Source organism: Pleurodeles waltl, chromosome 11, assembly GCF_031143425.1.
Source record: "Pleurodeles waltl isolate 20211129_DDA chromosome 11, aPleWal1.hap1.20221129, whole genome shotgun sequence".
NCBI lineage: Eukaryota > Metazoa > Chordata > Amphibia > Caudata > Salamandridae > Pleurodeles > Pleurodeles waltl.
The window spans coordinates 786,230,965-786,252,068 of NC_090450.1; the positions used below are offsets into that span (position 1 = coordinate 786,230,965).

The 21,104-nt window shown below is 44.9% G+C and overlaps 2 protein-coding genes across 3 annotated transcripts in view; one reads left to right on the forward strand and one right to left on the reverse strand.

Moving 5' to 3' along the window:
- Positions 1-21,104, forward strand: part of SPRING1 (SREBF pathway regulator in golgi 1) — a 105,495-nt gene that overhangs the window by 56,643 nt on the left and 27,748 nt on the right. For both annotated transcript variants that reach the window (XM_069214514.1, XM_069214513.1), the window contains exon 4: positions 17,612-17,763. In XM_069214514.1, the coding sequence (XP_069070615.1) occupies positions 17,612-17,763 (152 nt within the window). The remainder of the gene's footprint in view (positions 1-17,611; positions 17,764-21,104) is intronic.
- LOC138266114 (uncharacterized) lies at positions 528-9,471 on the reverse strand. The gene is made up of 2 exons (XM_069214506.1): positions 8,485-9,471; positions 528-2,698 (listed from the first exon to the last, which is right to left on the reverse strand). The coding sequence occupies exon 2, from the start codon at positions 2,010-2,012 to the stop codon at positions 528-530; it is 1,485 nt and encodes a 494-aa protein (XP_069070607.1). The 5' UTR covers positions 2,013-2,698; positions 8,485-9,471.

Below are 21,104 nucleotides of genomic sequence, written 5' to 3' on the forward strand. Positions count from 1 at the left end.
GAAGCCACCCCTCCATATCTGGCGAACACAAAAGCTTCAAACAGTTCTCCTTTTAACCCGAGAGCATCCTGCTGACGTACATACATTTGATTAGTCTTTCCTGCTTGTACTCCCACTGTCTCGGGAGTATCCTGCTAATACACGGCAAAGTGACAGTTCATTTGTCAAATGTCAGTCTTATCACAGTTGGTTTGATAATTTACGAGGATATCCCTTGCAGGAGGCCCCTGGAATGCGGTGGGAAGAGGTACAGTTCTGTTCGTGCACAATGATAAGAAGGATACAGCTGTGGCTCGGTATCCTGAAAGTCAGCTTGGTTAGATAAGTGGAGAGGCCCAGAGAAGGAAATGGTTTTACACAAAAACTGAGTTCACAGGGAAGTCAACTTACACAGTTTAAATGAAGAGTCAGCTTTGTCGAGCACATGGCAATATTAATGGAATACGCAGAAATAAAGTCTGAGGCAAACACATCTCGGATTATTATTTAACAATCCCTCCTTTTGCCATTGCGAGGCAAATTTCTGTTCAATTCACTTCGATCTTTAGAAGCTCATCAATTTGTTGTTGAAGCATTAGTCGCTCAGTATTCTCTTTGATATTGGTGGGTTTGGGTGTTAACATCGAAGCACAGACCCCACACAATGCAGGACCACATTGTACGCATAGACAGCATGTGAAGAATGTGGCAGCTATGATAGCCAGGAATATCAAAACCTTCCAACCCCAGGAGACCAACACCTGCCACAGACCTGAAGTCCAAGACCAAGGCGTACCGTTGTCCTCATGTATAACCGATGCTATTTTATGTAATCTTGAAATGGCTGCAAATACTGAGGGTGAATTATCTGGTATGTAAACGCAGCAGCTGGCCCCTATGATGCGACAAGCTCCACCCCTATCTGCTAGTATGACGTCAAGCACCATTCTGTTCTGAAGAGCTACCATCCTGGTAGCTTGGAGTTCTGCGGTGTTATTGGCAAGTGCTCCAGCTGTTTCATTTATCGTAGCCTCCAAGACTCGCGTTAGTCGTCGTATTTGCAGACTGTTCACCGAGGGCCCCCAAAAGGGTAGCAGTCCTTTTGTTATATCCATGAACAGCTGTGCGGAAGTGTCTGTTTGGTCTACAGTATCTCTTCTTTGTCGATGATACGTAGGTGGCTTGTTGAACGTTGGTGGGAGAAGGAAGGCAATATAGCAAATGCCGCTCCAACCAGGTGGCAGCCAGGTGTAGGCCTTACTCCCACATACAAAGTATAGTCCTGTAGGTGCATTGAGGTAAGGGGTGGAGGTGTTGTACGTGATGGTCGCATTACAGACACTGACTCCGACAGGTATGCGTCCTTGTCCGCAGATACAGAGTGGGGCCTGCCGAGGTCTGATAGATATTGTTTTTGGTTTCATGGAGACCGGACCAAATGTATATTCCATGAGTGGATAGCGGGGCAAGGTCATGATCCTACGCATTGTTGGAGAATCCGTACAATTGCACGCGATGTGTATCTTGGCTTGAAACTGAAGGATAAAGTCTTCAAAGAGTGTGTTGTTCGTTATGATACCAGGTCGTCTCACAGGCCTAGAACCGGGTAGGGGGGTCTGTATTGAAACATTGGACATTAAGGAACAAGTGTAGGCAGCCGTTACAGGAAAGACTGGAAACTGAAATGCATGAGCAGCCGTATGAGGAAAATTACCACAAACCCAACAGTCTGTCAAGTTTGTAACAAGTTGATGTTGATGTAGCATCTGGATGAACGTATTATTGTCATATTCTTGTCTCCTGGCATGTATCTCAGGTGGTAGAGATACATGTGTATGCATGGGCGCAGACGTTGGTGTAGGAGGCTGTCTTTTCTCTGTAGCAGTGTGGATGGTCCAGCCAATGCACGCTAATATGACAAGAAGCACTACAATTATCGCCAGACACGTTGTACGTGGACCAAACAATTTTTTAAAATGTTTAATTTTTCTCAGTTTCTGTCTCTGTACGTTCTTCTCGTAATCTGAATACATAGTCCTTTTCCTTTCTCAAGTCTGCTCTTCTCACTGGCAGTGATCAATATCAAATTTAGTTATTCAGTACCTGCGTGCCACCCAGCCTCCCCTAGGTGCTGCCCGTGACTGGTGGTTGCTCCACCGGTGGGTGATTCCAGCAGTCCTATTGACACTCTCTGGTCCGCCACACCGGACAAAATCACGGCCCTGCAGCGAATGTTTGGCTGGATGCAACAGGTAAACGATGAATCATCTATTCAATGTTGGTGACGTTTGCGGAGGTCATATCTCGCAGAACCAGGCTCAGTCTGATCCGGAAACAAGGGAACAACTGGAACACCTTCAGGTGTTGCTCCCCGAAGGACCGAATCACTCTCCTCCTGGGTGGCTGTCCACTCTATCTGCGCGTCACTGAAAGGAACAAAAGTGGGTACTTTCTCGCATTCGTCGTCACCTTGACCCTCTTTCACCCACTGATCGTATGGTAAGGGCAAAGGTACCCTTTTGCAGTGTGAAGCGTGGATCCAATTCTTTGCTCCCTCGACTTTCACAGCAGTCCTGGTAGCAAGGAGTACTTGGCGAGGGCCTTTCCACCGGGGCTCGAGACTCTTTTTGCGCTGGAAATTCTTGGTGAGGACCCAGTCACCAGGCTCGATACAGTGGCCTGGAGTAAGAGGTAATGGTGGCAGAATATCCTTCACCTGCTGATGAATGAGACGTAAAGAGTTAGTGAGTTCATTGAGGTAATCCATCAATACAGGGTATGGTAAATCTGAGTATTTCTTTGGCCTTGGAACTCCCCACACATTAGCCGGTCTCCCCATGAACACTTCATATGGCGAGAGACCTGACTTGGAATGTGGTGTAGCCCGAAGTGACAACAGGGCCAGGGGGAGAGCATCAGGCCACGATATGCCTTTGTCAGCACATATTTTGGACAACTTCAATTTGAGTGAACCATTATATTTCTCAACTAGTCCTGCAGCTTGTGGATGGTTGGCAGCATGGAATTTCTGTCTAATTCCCAATCCTTCACACACCTTTTTCATCACCTGACCTGTAAAATGGCTGCCATTGTCTGACCATGCAATTCGAGGCATTCCAAACCGGGGAAAGAACTCTTTCAAGAGTACCTTAGCAGTTGTGAGGGCTGTGTTGTCCCTTGTAGGATAGGCTTCTACCCATTTGCTAAACATGCAGACGACCACCAATACATACTTCAAATTGTTACATCTTTCCCTTTCGATGTAATCCATCTGTATAGCTTCAAATGGATAATCAGGGGGCGCGAAATGGCCGGGAGGTACTTTAATGCCCTTGCCAGGATTGTGTTGCATGCAAATCATACAGTGTTTAACCAACTTCTCAGCTGCCTTTGGAATATTTTTGTTGTACCAGACAGGGGCAAGAAGTTTGCATATCCCTGCTGGACTGATGTGTGCTGGACCATGAGCCATTGTCACTACAGGAAGGACATACCCATCAGGAAGCATCCATCTCTGGGCTTCTGATAAGTCTGTCCAACACCCTGTTTCTTCATTAAACCTCGCGTGTGTCTCCTTCCATGATGCCAATTCAACTTCCGTCGCTTCTGCCTGTATGCTTTTCACACTCTCTACCGTGTCCTCAAACATCCCGTTATCTGGGACCCATCTGGCCGGTCCCGCTACATACATCTGGTTTTTCGTCTGACGTGCTGTTTCCTTCGCTACCTGATCTGCAAAGGCGTTCCCTTTCCCTACGTGATCAGTGATCTTTCTGTGTGCGCTGCATTTCACAATGGCCATGGTCCGTGGCAGGGCTAGAACGGAGAGCAGTCTGTGTATTAACCCCCCATGTTGTATGTGGGTGCCGTGTGATGTGAGAAAGCCTCTTTCCGCCCACAATCTGCCAAAATTGTGTGCCACTCCAAACGCGTATTGACTGTCAGTGTAGATATTGACATCTAAATCTGTGCTTATTTCACAGGCTCTAATCAGTGCCACTAACTCAGCCGCTTGTGCTGAATTATGTGGTATCCGACGTGCTTCAACTACTGCCGTTCGTGTTGTGATAGCATATGCAGCTGATGTGGTGCCATCAGGTAATTTGAGACATGAACCATCAATGTACAAGGTGCCTTGGGGGTTACTTAGAGGCGTGTCTTGCAGATCTACCCTTCCTTTTTTCCTCCTCTGTCCTGATAATGCAGTCATGTATATCAGTATGTGTATCTTCAGAGCTTTCAGTCAGGGGTAATAACGTTGCGGGATTCAAGGTAGTGCATCTTTTGATGGTGATGTGACTGGCAAGAAGTGTTAACTCATAACTGGTCAGGCGGGCATTTGTAAGGTGTTGTGTCTTAGTTTTGTTAAGTAGGGCATCAACGGCATGTGGGACCAACAATAATAATGAAGTATCCATAACTATTCCAGCTGATTGGCGCACTGCTACTGCGGCTGCAGCTACAGCCCGTAGGCAGCTTGGAAGAGCCCTGGCAACAGGATCCAGAAGGGCTGAAAAATAAGCACATGGTCGTTGTTTGCCACCATGTTCTTGTGTCAGGACTGAGAGAGAGCAACCGTTATGTTCACTTACAAACAATGTAAAGGGCTTATGATAGTCAGGCGTGCCTAACACAGGGGCTGAACAGAGAGCGTCCTTCAAATCTTCAAAGCTGGACTGGCATTCAGTATTCCAGACAACGGTGTCCGGGCAGTCTTTGTGGGTGAGTGCTAAGAAAGGCTTGATAAGGAGAGAAAAATTAGGTATCCATTGGCGGCAAAAAGATGTGATGCCAATGAATCCCCTGACCTCCCTCTGTGTTGTGGGGACAGGTATATTGCGTATGGCTTGTACCCGGGCCGGGGTAAGTGTACGTCCCTCCTTCGACAGCAGGTGACCAAGATAGGTAACCTGCTGTTGACAATACTGTAATTTAGTGAGGGATACTTTGTGATGGTGTTGGGATAGATAAGTGAGAAGTGCAACTGTGTCTTTTTTGCAATTTTCTTGGGAGTCAGAAGCAATAAGGAGATCATCAACATATTGTACCAGGGCGGAACCAGCGGGGAATTGAAAGGAATTCAGCTGTCCCTTGAGCACCTGGCTAAAAACACTGGGTGATTCCGTGTACCCCTGAGGTGCGCGACAGAACCGAAAACTGCGACCGCCCAGGGAGAATCCAAAAATGTGTCTGCTGTCCGGGTGAATGGGTATGCTAAAGAATGCATTCTTGAGATCAATTAGAGAGAACCAGGTAGCAGTGGAGGGTATCATTGTTAGGAGGGTGGTAATGTCGGGTACAACAGGGAATTGAGGCTCCACTACTTTATTAACTGCTCGAAGGTCAAGCACAAAGCGTAGGCCGGGCTGATGGGAAGAATCAGCGGACTTTTTGAGTACTGGGAGTATGGGGCTGTTACATGTATTACCTCTGGTCTCTTCAACAACCCCTTTATCAATCAGCTGCAATATAATGTCCTTGAGGGCCTGTTCAGTGTGATGTGGTAACTTGTACTGTGGCAGACGGGGAAGTAGTGCATGCTCTTTTAACTTGATGGAGAACGGGGGAATATCAAGGCAGCCCACATCTTCATTGTTTGAAGCCCAAAGTGTAGCGGGGAGCATCTCTAGCTCAGGCGGGAGTGGTAACGCTATGAACTGGGTGGGTGTCACGTGAGGACCCATGGTGACGTACACGCCATCAGGGGAACAATATATAGTGGCGTGTAATCTTTTCAGTAAATCGAGACCTAGCAAATTTTCACTACAACCAGAGGTAAGTATTAGAGGAGAATCAACAGTGTAGGGACCAATTGTGAGTTCCAGTGGCTTGGATACGGGGTTAATCACTGGGACGCCTGAGAATCCTACAGACACGTTAGTATTGCTGGACAAAGGGACCCCAGGGACCGCATCCTTCATAACAGAACTCTTAGTGGCTCGAGTGTCAATTAAAAAATTCTTAGAAGTACCATCTAGTTGTACTTCTACATGTGGGCCATTCTGTTTAACTGGGATTGGGACGGGTCCTATCCTCCCTTGTCCTAAGCTGTCCTAGCAGGAATAGAAGCCCTGACCTTCTTCCGGATCATAATTATCATTATAATACTGGCGTTGGGCAGAACTATTGTCAAAGTAATTTTCAGCGGCTGCTATATTTTGCTGTTGATGGGCTCTATTAGGTCCCTGCTGTGGGGGACCTCCCCGTCCTCTACCTCGGGGTGCTCCACGGGGCGCTCCTCTACCTCTTGTCTGGGGCGCAAACCCGTTTTTATTTGGGCAATCATTTTTCCAATGACCTTCCTCTTTACAATAGGCACACTGATTGTAGCTCAGGGAATAGCGGGGCTGATAACTGTTGGGACCATTATTTTGGTACTGAGGTCCACGGGGAATTGACCTATTCTGGGGGTACGCCTGCTGTACTAGAATTTTAGTTTTTAACTCTTTTGTTTGTTTGTCTTTTCTGTCCTTCTCTTCATGAACCCTATTCTCGTAATATTGGGCCATATTAAGTATCTCAATGGGAGTGCTTGTCGACCAGGTACTCTCAGTCAACCGAATTTTTGAGGCCACCTCAGGTGATATGCAATTTACAAATTTATCTACAAACAGCCGCATACCACCTTCGGTAGAGGTGTCTTGTCCACTAAAGTCAGTGTATGCCCTTTCAAACCGAGAGAAAAAGTCAGCAATGTGTTCGTCTTTCTTTTGTTTACATGTATCTATTCTATCCCAGTCTACTAATCGCGGGGGCAAGGACTTCTGTATAAGCGTAAGAAGTCTGTCAGGGAGAGCTACTATTAGGGCTCCCGGCTTGTCACCAGGCTTCCTGTCTTTGTCCTCGTGGTCCAGTTGATCCCAGGTACCGCCTAGCTCAACAGGATAGTCTTTCTGTATGATAGTCTTCCAGATATCCTGTGGTACAAGGGTACCAAACAACATTTTAATGTCCATGAGAGTCAATATTTGTGGACTTATTATTTGGGAAAATTCTTTATAGAAGCCGGCAGGATTCTTGCGTGGGTCAGGCAAGTGGGCTTTTAGCGCTAGGACCTCTGTTCTATCCCATTGCTGGTACACAAATTGTTGTTTCCAGTGAGCGGGCACTACCGCGGCACCCTCTCCTGTGGCTGGAACGTAGCTGGGTGGGACTTCCCTTAAGGGGTGCTGTGTTGTGTGAGTGGAAGGAATACGTGAAGGACTGGGTGAACCTGTTTCTTTATCCCTCTTGTGGTGGTATTTCTTCCTATAACTTAACAGCTGACGGAGGTAGTCCTTAAGGTCCTTTCCCTGATGATAGCCTGTGGCTACCTCCTGTTTTATTCTGAGTACTTGCAAGGGGGGATTGCTATCTAAATTTTCGTCCCATTTTTCCATTAGTATCTCACACATACGTTGTATCATGTCTGCCTGTTGTACTGCTTGAAACTGAGCAAAATTCTGCCAAATAGTCTCCAGGCTTGGCTGTGTTAAGATATATTTATGCAACATTGTGTTAATTTTCCTTTCTTCTGTCAGTTTATTGCGTCGTGGACGTCCTGGGGGAGGTGATATTGTGAGGCCATCATCGTCTGATCTCTCGTCTTTTATTTGTAGCAAGGGGGCTGAAGCGCTTGGGGAGTCTGACCTGGGGGTCACTGGAGCTGATGCTGGGGGTCTCTGGTGTTCAGATTGTGGTGGTAGGGCAAATGTTACTGCATTCACTGGTGAACCTAATGGCTGGGGCATCTGAGCAATTGGGGGTAAAGCTGGATATATTGTTGGGGTATAAACAGGGGGGCAGTCTAGGACATCTTGCATGAGAGGATCCTTTTCGGGGTCTCTTTTCTTTTTTTCAGGTGTTTGTTGAACCACATATATCCTGTCTGTATCTAACTGGTGTCTTCTATCTATCTGGGCCCATCCCTGCTCTGCATTCTGCCGGTCATATTCTTGGGCTTTCTCAGCATCTGATTTTGCATTATGTCTCTTAGCATCCTTTGCTGCTTTAATTCGTTTTTGTCTACCCTCTTTCTGCCATAACCTGAGTGAATCAAACATACCAGGCCTACTTTTGGTTGCAAATAATCTTTCTTCTAAAAAAACAATTTTCAGTTCATCAAAAGTCCCATGCAGTGGCCACTGTAATTCAGCACTATGCCTAGTCTTTTTACGCCATATGTCAGTCCATATTATACTTCCCACCCCGTGTTTTACATACATTTCATGGCAAGGAGTTCCAATTGGAGGAGCCGGACAAGACTCCTCCAAGCGGGAGTCCGCTTGACAACAAAAACAGCACCATTTCCTTAATTTACTGAATGCCGGCATTATTTTAAACAGACAGTTGTAACTTAGTATCAGTGGATGGAAAACAGAAACAACGGAAGCAAATATGCAATCTATATATTATGACAGTTAATTATTTTACAAAACATCCACTGACTTCGGTCTTTGCAAAGATCGAATGACACCTACCAGACAGACACAGAAAAGACAGGGGTTAACCCTGTCCTTACCTTACTCTTGTCTTCCTCCTCAGTCAGGACTCCGAACTCAGGGCCAGCTATGTCAGGAACTCCAGTCAGGGCAGAGCCGCCGGCGCCCGTTGAGACAAAGAGGGGGGAGCACCGCTGGAGTACCGCAGGTCCACGAGGAAAAAGATACTTCCCAAATCAGTTGTGGGGCGCCCCCTTTGGTAGTCCTGCAGTGAACCTCCTCCTCCTTCCGAGCAGACGGCGGGTGCCACTGATGGAGTCCCTGTTCGGGCGCCAACTGAAGAACCGGGAAAGGCAGGCTCACCTCTCCCAGCGGTGGAGGGGACACCCTAGGCCTTCAGGGTCTCTTACCAGCAAAGAACACAACAGGCGGAGTCACGACTGATGAGGAAGAGAAAAGTTTTATTAGTAAAACAGATAATAGCTCGAGCTGAGCACAGTGTCCCAGGACAGTCTGAATGACTTTCCTACGGAGGCTGGCTGCTTCATTCTGCAGCGTACAATCTTATATAGTTAAGCTGCCCCCCTTCAACCAGGAAGCCACCCCTCCATATCTGGCGAACACAAAAGCTTCAAACAGTTCTCCTTTTAACCCGAGAGCATCCTGCTGACGTACATACATTTGATTAGTCTTTCCTGCTTGTACTCCCACTGTCTCGGGAGTATCCTGCTAATACACGGCAAAGTGACAGTTCATTTGTCAAATGTCAGTCTTATCACAGTTGGTTTGATAATTTACGAGGATATCCCTTGCAGGAGGCCCCTGGAATGCGGTGGGAAGAGGTACAGTTCTGTTCGTGCACAATGATAAGAAGGATACAGCTGTGGCTCGGTATCCTGAAAGTCAGCTTGGTTAGATAAGTGGAGAGGCCCAGAGAAGGAAATGGTTTTACACAAAAACTGAGTTCACAGGGAAGTCAACTTACACAGTTTAAATGAAGAGTCAGCTTTGTCGAGCACATGGCAATATTAATGGAATACGCAGAAATAAAGTCTGAGGCAAACACATCTCGGATTATTATTTAACAAATAGACCAGTAACAACCAATCAGGTACACATAGTCCATTGTCTGTTTCTCCCCTTCCGTCACGCAAGACATGCCGTGATTCCCAGTTAAGTGTCCTGCATCACCATTTCAGTTCCTAAGAATAAAGGACAATTTAAAAAAAAATAAAGTATTTGGAACCTCTAAGAGAAACATCTTACAGAAAGAACAACCAAGGTAAACTCATATAATCAATTACATTTTGAAATCGTCACAAATATCAATCTGAATGACTAATTAGATAAGACAAAAACCGATTCAAAACTTGATTGACATACCAAAGGGATAAATAACGGGGCTCCAGAGTTAGAGAAAGCCTGAAGCCATGAAGGAGACAACACACTACCTTTATGTTCCCCTAAAGGAAAACCATCCACCAGCTGATCTCAAAGTATTAATGGATCAATATGCCAGTCCTTTTGCTGCAAGGTCAGCCAAAAAATTAAGAACATGGACTACATCAACTTCCACTGGATTGAAACTCCTCCGTAAACACCAATGGGCCCGTCGACCCCATGCTGACCTGTAGCGTTTAGATGTGCTGGGAGCCCATACTTTGGATAAAATCTCTTCAGCTTGTTGCAAAAGGGCCTGGGACAGACCATCGTCTACGCCATCAAAGATAGGGTCCCCTCCAGAATCATCTGATGTGGCATTTGATCTGGATTGAGAAGAAGCGAGGAAAATAGGGAGAGTCAAATTGGAGAATCCCAAGAAAGTTCCAGAAGAACTGGAAACCAAACCGAACTTGAGGCTTCCAAATGGGTGCAATCAAAACTGTTGCCGTTGTACTTGAGCAGATGTTCGAGTAATCATCGCAAAGGGAGGAAAAGTATATCCCTTCTCTTGACTCCAGTCCTGTAGGAAAGCATCTGTGGCAGTTGCCATTGGATCCGGTTTTCAACTGAAGAATCTGGGTAGTTGGTAATATAACCTGGATGCCAAAAGGGCTAACTGAGAACAGACCCATGGATCCTGGAGATGCGAAAAAAAACTCAAGATGGAGTTTCCACAGTCTGGAATAACATCTGCAATCTGATTCTGACTGCCCAGTAGATATTGAGCTTTGACGGAAATATGATGATCCATGAACTATTGCCAAAAAGCTGGTTGCCAGATGGGAAAATGTTTTGGATCGAGTGCCTCCTAGATGATTTATATAGCAGACCGCTGAAATATTGTCCATCTTTAGGAGAACACACAACTAAATTGAGTCTTTGGTCCAGCACTTGACTGCAAAAGAACTAGCTAAAACCTCCATCCCGACAATTTATATGCAAATTTTGTTCCTCTGGAGACCATATTCCCCTGGTGAAAAAAATCTTCACATTGTGCGCCCTAGCCTAATCTGCTGGCGTCTGATTCAATAATGAGATCCGGGGCAGAGCCGAAGATTGCTCTGCCGTTCCAGGCCTCCATTTGTGAAAGCCTCCAATTGAGCTCCTCTCGTGATTCTTCTGAGAGAAGGATTTTCTGAGAATACGTTAACCCTATTCCAAGGGTTAACGTATTCCCTTTAGACGCTGAAGAGCTCAATAATGGAGAGGACTGGGAAAAATTGCTTATATAGAAGACGAAAGGAGCCCCACTAGGCGAGCAATTTGCCTAAGTTGTTTGGTCAGAGTGAGTCGCAGTTTGTGATGAATCTTCATTTTGGGAGAGAAGGAAGACTTAACGTGTCAGAGGCTGAATCTATGATGAAACCTAGAAAGTCTGCTCTTTGCGAAGAGACTAAGAGGGATTTGGACTATTTTATAACAAAATCGAGTTTTTGAAGTAAGTTGACTGTCATCTGCAATTGGAGGGAGAGTTTTCTGGGACACTGAGCCAATAGTCTCCAGGAACAGGTTGCTGATGAACCCCAGAGGATGCGGCATTGTCTGGGGAAAATAGCCCCTTTGTCTAACAATGACACAACCTCTGTGTCCACCAAAGCAGAATCCTGAGAGGAAAAAAAGCTAGGGGATGTGGACAGGAGTCCTGCCTGGGAGTCCCAAAAGTTATATCTGAAAACTTTTTATTATTTGTAATACCCACATATCCCTTGTGATTGATTGCCAAGCGGCCCCCTACTATTAGAAGGGACGAAGGGATAACACTTACCAGAATAGGATGTGGCGGAGGCTCGTATGCCACCTCGATTCTTGAAACGTCAGCCCTGTGTTGGGTAGAAGTTGGCGAAGCGGGTTTGGTCTTGCAATTGACCTTGTCTGGAGGCTTGTCCTCTTAATGAGTTGTGTGCTTGATCTCGGCCAGCCGAGCAGCCCCTGCCTCGACCAGCCCCGTGGAAAATTCAGGAAAGAAAAACCCTTTTAATAGAAGTCTGTGACTTGTCCAAGGATGTGAATGTGTTCACAAACTTCCCTAGTTCTTCAATAAAAGGTTCTTCAAATAAACCTCCCTGAGCCACAGCACCCGCTTCGGAATCTTCTACTATTATTAACAAGGAGTGTTAACACTCCGTAGAAAGAGCACAGTTTGCATTGCCCAGAAAAATAATAGCGCGTTGCACCCAACCTGAAAATCTCAGGACAAATTAACCCTCCTGAGGCTTTAGCATCCTGAGCCATGTCCAGGCTTTTCATTAATGGGCCCAGGACATCCAGGAGTTTATCCTGACATGCCTGCCAGGATCTATCAGTTCCCTTCTTAGAGTCGTTCATTATTATTTTTTGAATGTGGACATTCTCTGGTCCAATTCAGGAGTTAGGGCAACTTTATTTAACAAGTAAGGTCAGGGGCATTCACTACTGAGGCAATTACGGGATTCCTTCTCTAACGGTTTCCGGATGCGTCCCGCCACATAATTCGTGACCTTGACGGAGAGGGCCTGTTCGGAAGACCCAGGATGAACAATTTAATCTGGATCCAACATATCTGATATTTAGGTTGTCAAATCCTGGAGTGGAGTTTGAGAAGAAGGAAGCTAAGGTCTAGATGGAATGGCATCATCATTGGGATCACCAGAAGAATCAGTATATTGATGGGATGGAGAATGAGAAGATTGAACAGACAGAAAACCTGAAGAATATAGGGAAAGAGAGGAATCACCCTGGGATAAAGGATAATGTTTACACAGTCGGAAAAATCGTGATCAACTCCTGCTTTGTGATAACACTTTGCTGGAGTTGCGCCAATCGATGAGGACTGTGAATCATTAGAGGGAAGAGGAAGAGCTGAGGGAGTTAAGCCAGAGGCTTAAAATTAGGCGCACTCGCATGCGATTTGCTGTGACAACCTGTCCTCAGCGGACCAATAGCTTCCAAAACTGCTCTGTTTATAGACACATCTACAGCGTTAAAAGATTCCTCCTCATCAGTAAACTCCATATTTATTATAGATGAGGGGTACCGTTTAAAGCAAATAAAATAATTGTTAGTAAATATAAGGGAAAAAAACCCGGATTAATATTAATAAAGGCTGGGTGTCAGCCTAAATAAATTTCAGGGCTGTGTTGTCACACAAGTCTAATAGGGTTTCAGCCCGGGACACTTCACCCCAGTTGCACACAAGTCATTGTTTTTTTTTTTTAAGGAGGGATGTTGCCTGGGAGCGTGTCCCACCAGGGCAAACCTGTGCCCAAGTTACAGACCTTTACAGGTATCAAAATGTAATAATATATATCCCATACAGACCCCTTTAAATGAAAACGGGGTGTCCAAACCTTAAAGAAACTATCTACAGACCCCTCTGACAAGAAGGGCGTCCCTCTCCAGGCAAGAGGAAAGCTCAGAGGAGATCTGAGCTGACTGAAATTGATAAGCAGCTTCGCTCTCGATGTGAGAGAAAAACCGAAGCTGCGCATCTATTTCAGCGCGTCTCCCTCAGCGCGAGTGTTCCAGACGTGCATCCCTAGCCTTAGAACACTGCCTGAGCTGCACCTATTCGAAATAAATACAATTGCGAAGGAGCGCTAATGTTCCCACGATGAAAATGCTTTGGAAAACAATAATAAGCAAACAATCGACATTAATAAGAAAAGAGAGATAAACCAATGAGAGAACGATTGATACTTTGAGTAAGGCAAAATGTAAATTTATCTTGGCTGCAAGCAGCGAAGATAGAGGAAGGGGGGAAAAAAGACAATGGACTATATTATGGAGTATGTGTACCTGCTTGGTAGTTAACTACCTATTTCTATTTTTTTTTTTTTTTTTTTATTGTACTCTGATTCCCAAGGTGTCATGGGAATAGTAGTTTCTTATATTTAATGTTCGGCTGCTATTAAACATCCACTGTTGTGAGGTAAGACCGAACTGTAACTGGATTTGTGCATGTGAGGTGCAATTTGGGAACCAAAAGGCTCTTCAGTATTACATTGACTGTGCTCTATCTAACCAGTTGGCCATATCGTTTCTAAAGGTCAGGGCCCCATAGGCCACTGTGGGGAGGAATTTACATCCGATTTCCCTCGACAGTGGAGAAAGGTCTGGAGTGTTCATTGATTTTCTTACTTTACAAAAGGTCCTTTCACGGGAGCTAGCAGTCCCTTATTGAGCAGTGATGTAAGCTTCCAGGCGGCCCTGTGGTCTGGATGGACTCCCAAGTATTTATAGGAGGTCACCAACTCAATGACCTTTCCCTCGATAAACTATGCCCCTTTTTTTATCAGTTTCTGTGAGATTATCATCACCTTTGCTTTAGTGATGCTCACTGTGGGGCAGATATCCTTACAGTAACCTATCAGTGCTGTAAAGAGTCTCAGGGGGGCAATAGGAGTCTTGTCTAGCAAGACCGTGTCATCCGCATATTGAAGTGAATGGCTAACGCTTCTCTGTACCCAGGTGTCTGATTAAAGCCAAAAATTGCTTTTAACTGATTCTGCGGGGTGCCCCAATTTCGGAGTTTTGCCTAGAGTTTTTCCTGACACACGCTGTCAAATACAGTCTGGAAGTCAATGAACCCTCCTGCATAGAGGGCCTTCCCTTAACTGACACTGTCTTCAATCAAGTGGAACACGCAAATTAAATTATCTTCTGTATGGCAGCCCTTTTGAAATCCTGTTTGGGATAGGGGTATTAACTTCCTCGCTTCCGCTTAGGCCACCAGTTCACGGTTTAATTTACTGGTGTAGCCCTTCCTTTCAACATCTAATAGTGCCATCAGTCTGTAATTGGCTGGTCATGCTCTTGGGCCTTTTTTTTTTAATGGATTGGGACCAAAAGTGCCCCACTCCATGTCTCTGGAATGTTGCATCCAAGTCGCCACTCCTGGAATAGCTGAGTCATCACTGCGGACCATCGGGTAGGGACCCACTTGTATACAGCGGCAGGAATGTCGCTTGGGCCCGGCACGCCTCCTGCTCACAGAGATTTAATGCTAAGCGTTACTTCGGTTGAAGTTATTGGATGGGTCATCTCATAAGCTGCATGTCTGGAGTCTTCGTGGTCTGATTCCAATTGGTTTGTAGTACCAACTGTGTGGTTTATTGGCAGTTCTGGCGTACTATTGGGCATTGCTGGCTCTGCATAGAGAAGCTTTGTGTGCTTCCCATTCGTCTGGTGCACTGTTGGTGTTGTCACCCGTTGCGTCAGCTTAGAGCACTTAATGACCCAGAACCAGAATTTCCTTTGGTCCCTGGATTAGTTTAACATTGTTTTGGCTACAAATGCTTTATTTAAATGTGTATTGACTGACATAGCAATGACCCCTTGATAAAACCTATAGGCCTGCCTTCTATATATTGACAGTGACTTACACAAAAAAAACTCATTCACTAAAAAAAAGTTAGTGTGACAGTTATAGTTATGTGACAATGCCAATTGCAGCATTACGTTTTATAGTAAAAAAAAAAAAAAAAAACACTGATTCACCAGGTATAGTTAACTGAAATAACGATAACTTGCACCCTCACCATGCTCTGCTTATACTCTCACATAGTAAATCAGTCATGACCTGTTTTATGACATCATTGATATCATTACTGCTGCCATCTGAAATGACATAATTGACAACACTGTACACTGAGTGTTAGTTCATTTATGGCAAAGTATTATTATAATACAATATGTAACGCTAACCTCAACCCCTTCAGGCCCTGGTTGTCATTTTAAGTAAGGCAGTCTTACGTCAAAGGGTGAGAACACCAAAATAGAAAAAGTGGACATGTTGGTTTTATGAAAGGGTCAACATATTAACATATATAAAGCAGACCTATTATCTTTGTCAAAAATTCACCATTAATTCTATTAAAATATACATTGTATACATTCACACATTACAATGTTTAATTAAAGTGATTGACATGATTTTTTGATAAAACCTTATTTAAAAAAAAAAAAAAATGAACATGTCTTTACAATTGCAGCCCTGAGTGTTTTAAAAATATAGTAAGCTCTCCTGAGGTCCTGGATTAATTACCTAGGAAACTTACTGTGTTTTTTTTTGTTTTTTTTAAATGTTGCTGGGAGAATGCTGTGCTCCCTGCAGTCACACCGTCTGCCACATTAAAAATAATGCTTGGTGGTGACCCTGCGCCTTCTAGGGGTACCACCGTCGTCCATGAAATGTAAGAAAAAACCCTCGCACGGCATCATGGGGTACTCTGGAGCACTACATAATAAATTGGCTGCTCCTGCTACCCATTTATTATTCATGTGGTACCCTGGTGCTTTTTTGGCTCTCCTGGTTCTCTGACCAGTACCATACTGCGTACTGGCAGGAGTCAGCTCTATTATTTTTCTCTCGCCTAGGCAGGAGCAACTGTTTCCACTACTCCCACTTGGCGGGAGCAAAGTTGTGTTTTCTGCACTGTAGAGTGTGGGCAAAGAAGGGATTGGGCTACATGGGACACTGCTTAGATATGACCCTGGTATGGGATCCCCAGGGCTGATCTATGGGACAGGAATGTTGGGGGGGTCCCTTCCCTAATGATGCAGATAGCCGCAGGATAGTGTCCGATGGGCTTCAGAGAGGCAAGAGGAGGGGCCCCCCCCTCACCCTCTCCCCTTTTAAAATTACACCAGAGGATGGGGTCACTTAGGCCTAAAGTCAAGGGGTCCTCATATCACTCACCTTAAAATAGTGGGCCCAGGTATGGGGTTACCAGGGCTGAAGTTTGCCCAGGGAGGTGGGGGGGAGGGTGGGGGGGGGTGCAACACTTGCGCTAATCCCCATAGTTTAAAAGAAAATTGTGTGGTTTTACCCCTGGACTGTGGCACACCTAGTGGGTCTTATATTTAAAAAAAACTGCTACTTTTTTTTTTTAATAACTAATAATTAAGCATCTCAGGGCCTACAATGGCAGGGTAACCCCGATGGGGAACCAAGACTCCGAGTCCTGTAACGGCAGCTGCAACATTTCTTTTCATTTTGTGGGCAGGCAGAGCACAAGTTCCTGTGAAAGCCCTCGCTTCTGCAGGACCTAGGTGGCTGGCGGTTGGATAAAACTCTGTTTGGCCAATCGGATCATAATTTTTTTTTCTTCTTTCATTTGCTTGGGCTGGACTCTCTCAAGGGTCCCGCGAACCCAACTACCCAGTTACACAAAGTTTTTGAGACTTAATTTGTCAAAAACTTCCATCCAAATTAATTAACACCAGATCGCAAAAAGCACACTTTCTGATCTAAGATCTGTCTTTCTGCCAAATTTTGGAGTATTTCTGTTCAACTGTATCAGCTGTGTCTCTGTTCAATTTTCCTATGGAAAACTGCATAGAGAGATGCCATTTTGGTGGGCCCCTTTTTTTTTTTTTTTACGGCCCCTGCTTGACTGATGTGGGTGGGACAGTTCAGTTCTTATAACTATAATGGTGATTCCCCTGGAGGACAACTAGGATTACAGCTAAGTAACTAATTCATGTGCAGGCCTCCTGTTAAGGATGAAAGTTAAAAGCCTATTTTATATTCTCCTTTAAAATCATCTTTGCTAATTTCAATTGCCTTTTCAAAGTCAAATTATTTTGAAGATGTTAAAGTATGTTTCTGTTTACTGCATATCTTTTGGCTAATTCGCATGAAAAGTGCCAGTTGTCCAAAGAGCATTTTGAAAACTAAGTTTTAAAAATCGTTGTGCTTCTACATGCTAACTTATAGATACTCAGGATACCACACACTAAATGTTTTTCTCTTTTGGCCACTGTAATAACCGTGCTTTTATTTTTATCAGGCTACGTATGTGAGCGGAAGGAGCTGCTGGCAAATGGCTGCTGCAACATCAATGTGCCAAGTTCTCAGTTGCACAGCTGCAAGAGCTGCCTGCCAAATGGTTGTTGCAGTGTCTATGAGTATTGTGTCTCCTGCTGTCTTCAACCCAATAAGGTTTGTGGGCTCCTGGCGTTTGACTGTATCTTTTTTTCCCCAAAGGGTTAGCGTGAACTAACTTATGCGTACCTCTGTTCTTTGGCAACAGGTTAGGTTGGAATAGTGTTCGAACCTGTAATTTGTCATTCAAGTAGTTTAGCAATGGTTGTGGTACCTCTGCAGGCAGTTAGGTTAAAAATGTGTGTTCATCTAATCAGCTCCAAGAGGAAATGAGTCTGCCACAGTCATCTTTGATCATCTAAGGGTTTCGTTTGGAAACGTGTCTTGCTTTTCTTGTACCTGGGTAGCTAAAACTGCAACACTTAATATTATCTGTCCTTTCAATGTTTTCTCTTGCTTTGCTCTTTCTTGTTTGTCTGTTTTCGTTCTTTGTAGGTATTCCTAATACAGTTATACTTAACTGTCTTCAGTATTGCATTTTAAAAATGTGTTTCTGGTTTGCCGCAATAGTTTGATTTCCAGTGTGTGAATTTCAAATCGTAGAAAGATGTAATGGTTTAATTGTGAAGGTGAGAGTGTGCATCTTCACAGGCCTGGAAAACCAATGTTTGTGTCTCTCTTCCTTGGCTAAAATGTTAGACGCTTTCAGATAGTGTTTTTTCTGGTTGTCAGCCTTAGACATGGCCTGGTTACTGAGGTTAGTTTTTACCTTTACGTCTTTTTTTCTTGTAGTGACATATAGAGCTTATGTAAAGATGAGGATACCGTATAGATAAGTATTCTCCTTTATTTAAAAATAACACAGTTCATAAGGCAACCTCCCAACTGCCGAGCCTCCAACATTCCAGTACCACAGAATTCCACCATCCCATTATGACATCAATCTAATCACCACACATCTTTTTTTACAATACAAAACAATATATATATATATATATATATATATATATATATATATATATATATATATATATATATATATATATATAATCTCCAAAAACAAACAGTTGCAAGCGACTTCACCACCGCACTCCAGGAGGAGTGTGATCAAGACCAGTAGGTTGAAACGCTTCGGTGGTGAAGGATGGTGATTTAATCTTGACTGCAATAAAAAGAAATAACTTCGTCCTGGAGTGCGGTGGTGAAGTTGCTTGAAACTGTTTGTTTTTGGATTTATGAGAGGAAATGGTCCATTCCTCACACCTGCACCAACATGAAAGAGCGTGCCAGAAGCAGGACCAGTTTGTTTTCATATATATATATATATATATATATATATGTTCGATGGCATGTGTAGCTGGAGATACACATGCTATGCATATTCTGCCATCTACTGTTGGGCTCGGAGTGTTACAAGTTGTTTTTCTTCGAAGAAGTATTTTCGAGTCACAGGATTGAGTGATTCCTCCTCTTCGGCTCCATTGCGCATGGGCATCGACTCCATGTTAGATTGTTTTCGTTCCGCCATTGGGTTCGGACGTGTTTCCTTTCGCTCCGATAGTTCGAGTCGGAAAAACTTTAAAACTCTCTAATTCTCGTCGGTATTGTTTCAATCGCGTACCATCCTCTATCAGCACTTCGGTGCCGTCGGGTTAAATATCTCTACTCGCCCTTCAGCGCGCGTGTGCCCAACTCGGGCCTGGTCGGGCCGACCGCGTGGAAGCCTTCTGGACCGGACCCCATTCTGCTTTTGTCCTCGGTGCCACGCAAAATTTCCCTACACAGACCAACATCTCGTCTGTAATCTCTGCCTTTGCCCAGACCATTGGGAAGAAAATTGCGAGGCCTGCAGATCCTTCAGTTCCAAGAAAACGCACCGAGACAGAAGAGCCGGAGACTCGAGATGGTATCCAAGAGCACCGAACGTCTCGATGTGGAAGAGGAGGAGATCATGCACACGGCTGTCTCCGTTCGAGGGTCTGACTCCAAGCAGGACTCTGAGGAGGGCAGACCTGTAACAGCAAGACAGCACGTGAGTACGCCTGCCCCTGTCCAAACCAAGCCCAAACATAAGGCCTTGGGAACGCCACTGCCGGAAGGCCATGGTTTGACACGTAAAAAGACCTTCGGTGACCAACCCACAACTTCGGCACCAAAAAAGGCCACGCCACCCAAGCCATCTGACTCGAGCCGAGGCTCTGTCTCCGAGTCCACCAAGCATCGATCCTTCGAGTCGATACCTCAGATCGTTTTCGGAGCCAAGGCCATCATCCACCCCGAGTCTTTCGATACCGAAAAAAACTGCTTCAGAGCCGAAAAGGCCAATTTATACGGAGGAACATGGACTTTCACAAGCACTCAAAGAAAACCATAAACTGACTGAGGAACACTAACAAATGTAGGCAATAGATGAAAGGCCAGCCAGGATTCACATCCATAAAGACACTGTCAGAATTATAACAGCACCTCCTCTAAAGCCAAAGAGGAAATTAGCCTTTCAGGAAGAATTGGACACTGCTCAGCCACCAGCTAAAGTGCCAAAAACCAAAGAGAAACCTCCACCTCCTCAATTTTCTCCTCCTCAGTCTCCTCCACACTCTCCTCATTTGTTTATCTCTCCCCCTACTAGTCCTACACCTGTGCATTCACCAGCACATTCATTTGATTCACAGCAGAACAATGTGGATCCATGGGATCTTTATGATCCAGATCCCATTCCAGATAACAACCCAGACTGCTATCCCTCTAAGCCATCACCACCAGAGGATAGTATAGGCTACACACACGTCATAGCTAGGGCGGCATTCTATCACAATGTCGCCATGCACTCTGGAGCCGTTAGAGGATGACTTCCTTTTTAATACACTCTCCTCTACACATGCAGCTTATCAGTCGCTTCTCATTCTCCCCGGCATGTTAAAGCATGCTGACCAAATATTCAAGGAGCTAGTTAAGACTAGAATAATTACTCCTAGGGTGGAGAAAAAATATAAGCCACCTCCCTCTGATCCTGCCTTTATCACACAACAATTGCCTCCGGACTCTGTAGTGGTAAGCGCAGCCAGAAAAAGAGCAAACTTGCAGTCATCAGGGGATGCACCCCACCAGAGAAGGAGAGTAGAAAGTTTGATGCTGCGGGCAAAAGGGTGGCATCTGAAGCAGCCAACCAGTGGAGGATAGCCAACTCTCAGGCATTGTTGGCTAGATACGATAGGGCCCACTGGGATGAGATGAAAGACATAATACAACATCTCCCCAAGGAACAACAACAAAGGGCACAACAAATGGTTGAGGAAGGGCAAGCTATCACAATCAATCAGATCAGGTCAGCCCTAGACTCTGCAGATACAGCAGCTAGAACTATCAACACTGCTGTCACCATAGGAAGACACGCATGGCTTAGGTCTTAGGATTTAAGCCTGAAATACAACAGGCTGTCCTCAATATGCTGTTTAACC

Bases quoted from the DNA above. Each gene is read 5' to 3' on its own strand.
- LOC138266114 (XM_069214506.1), bottom strand. From the start codon at position 2,012: ATGTATTCAGATTACGAGAAGAACGTACAGAGACAGAAACTGAGAAAA.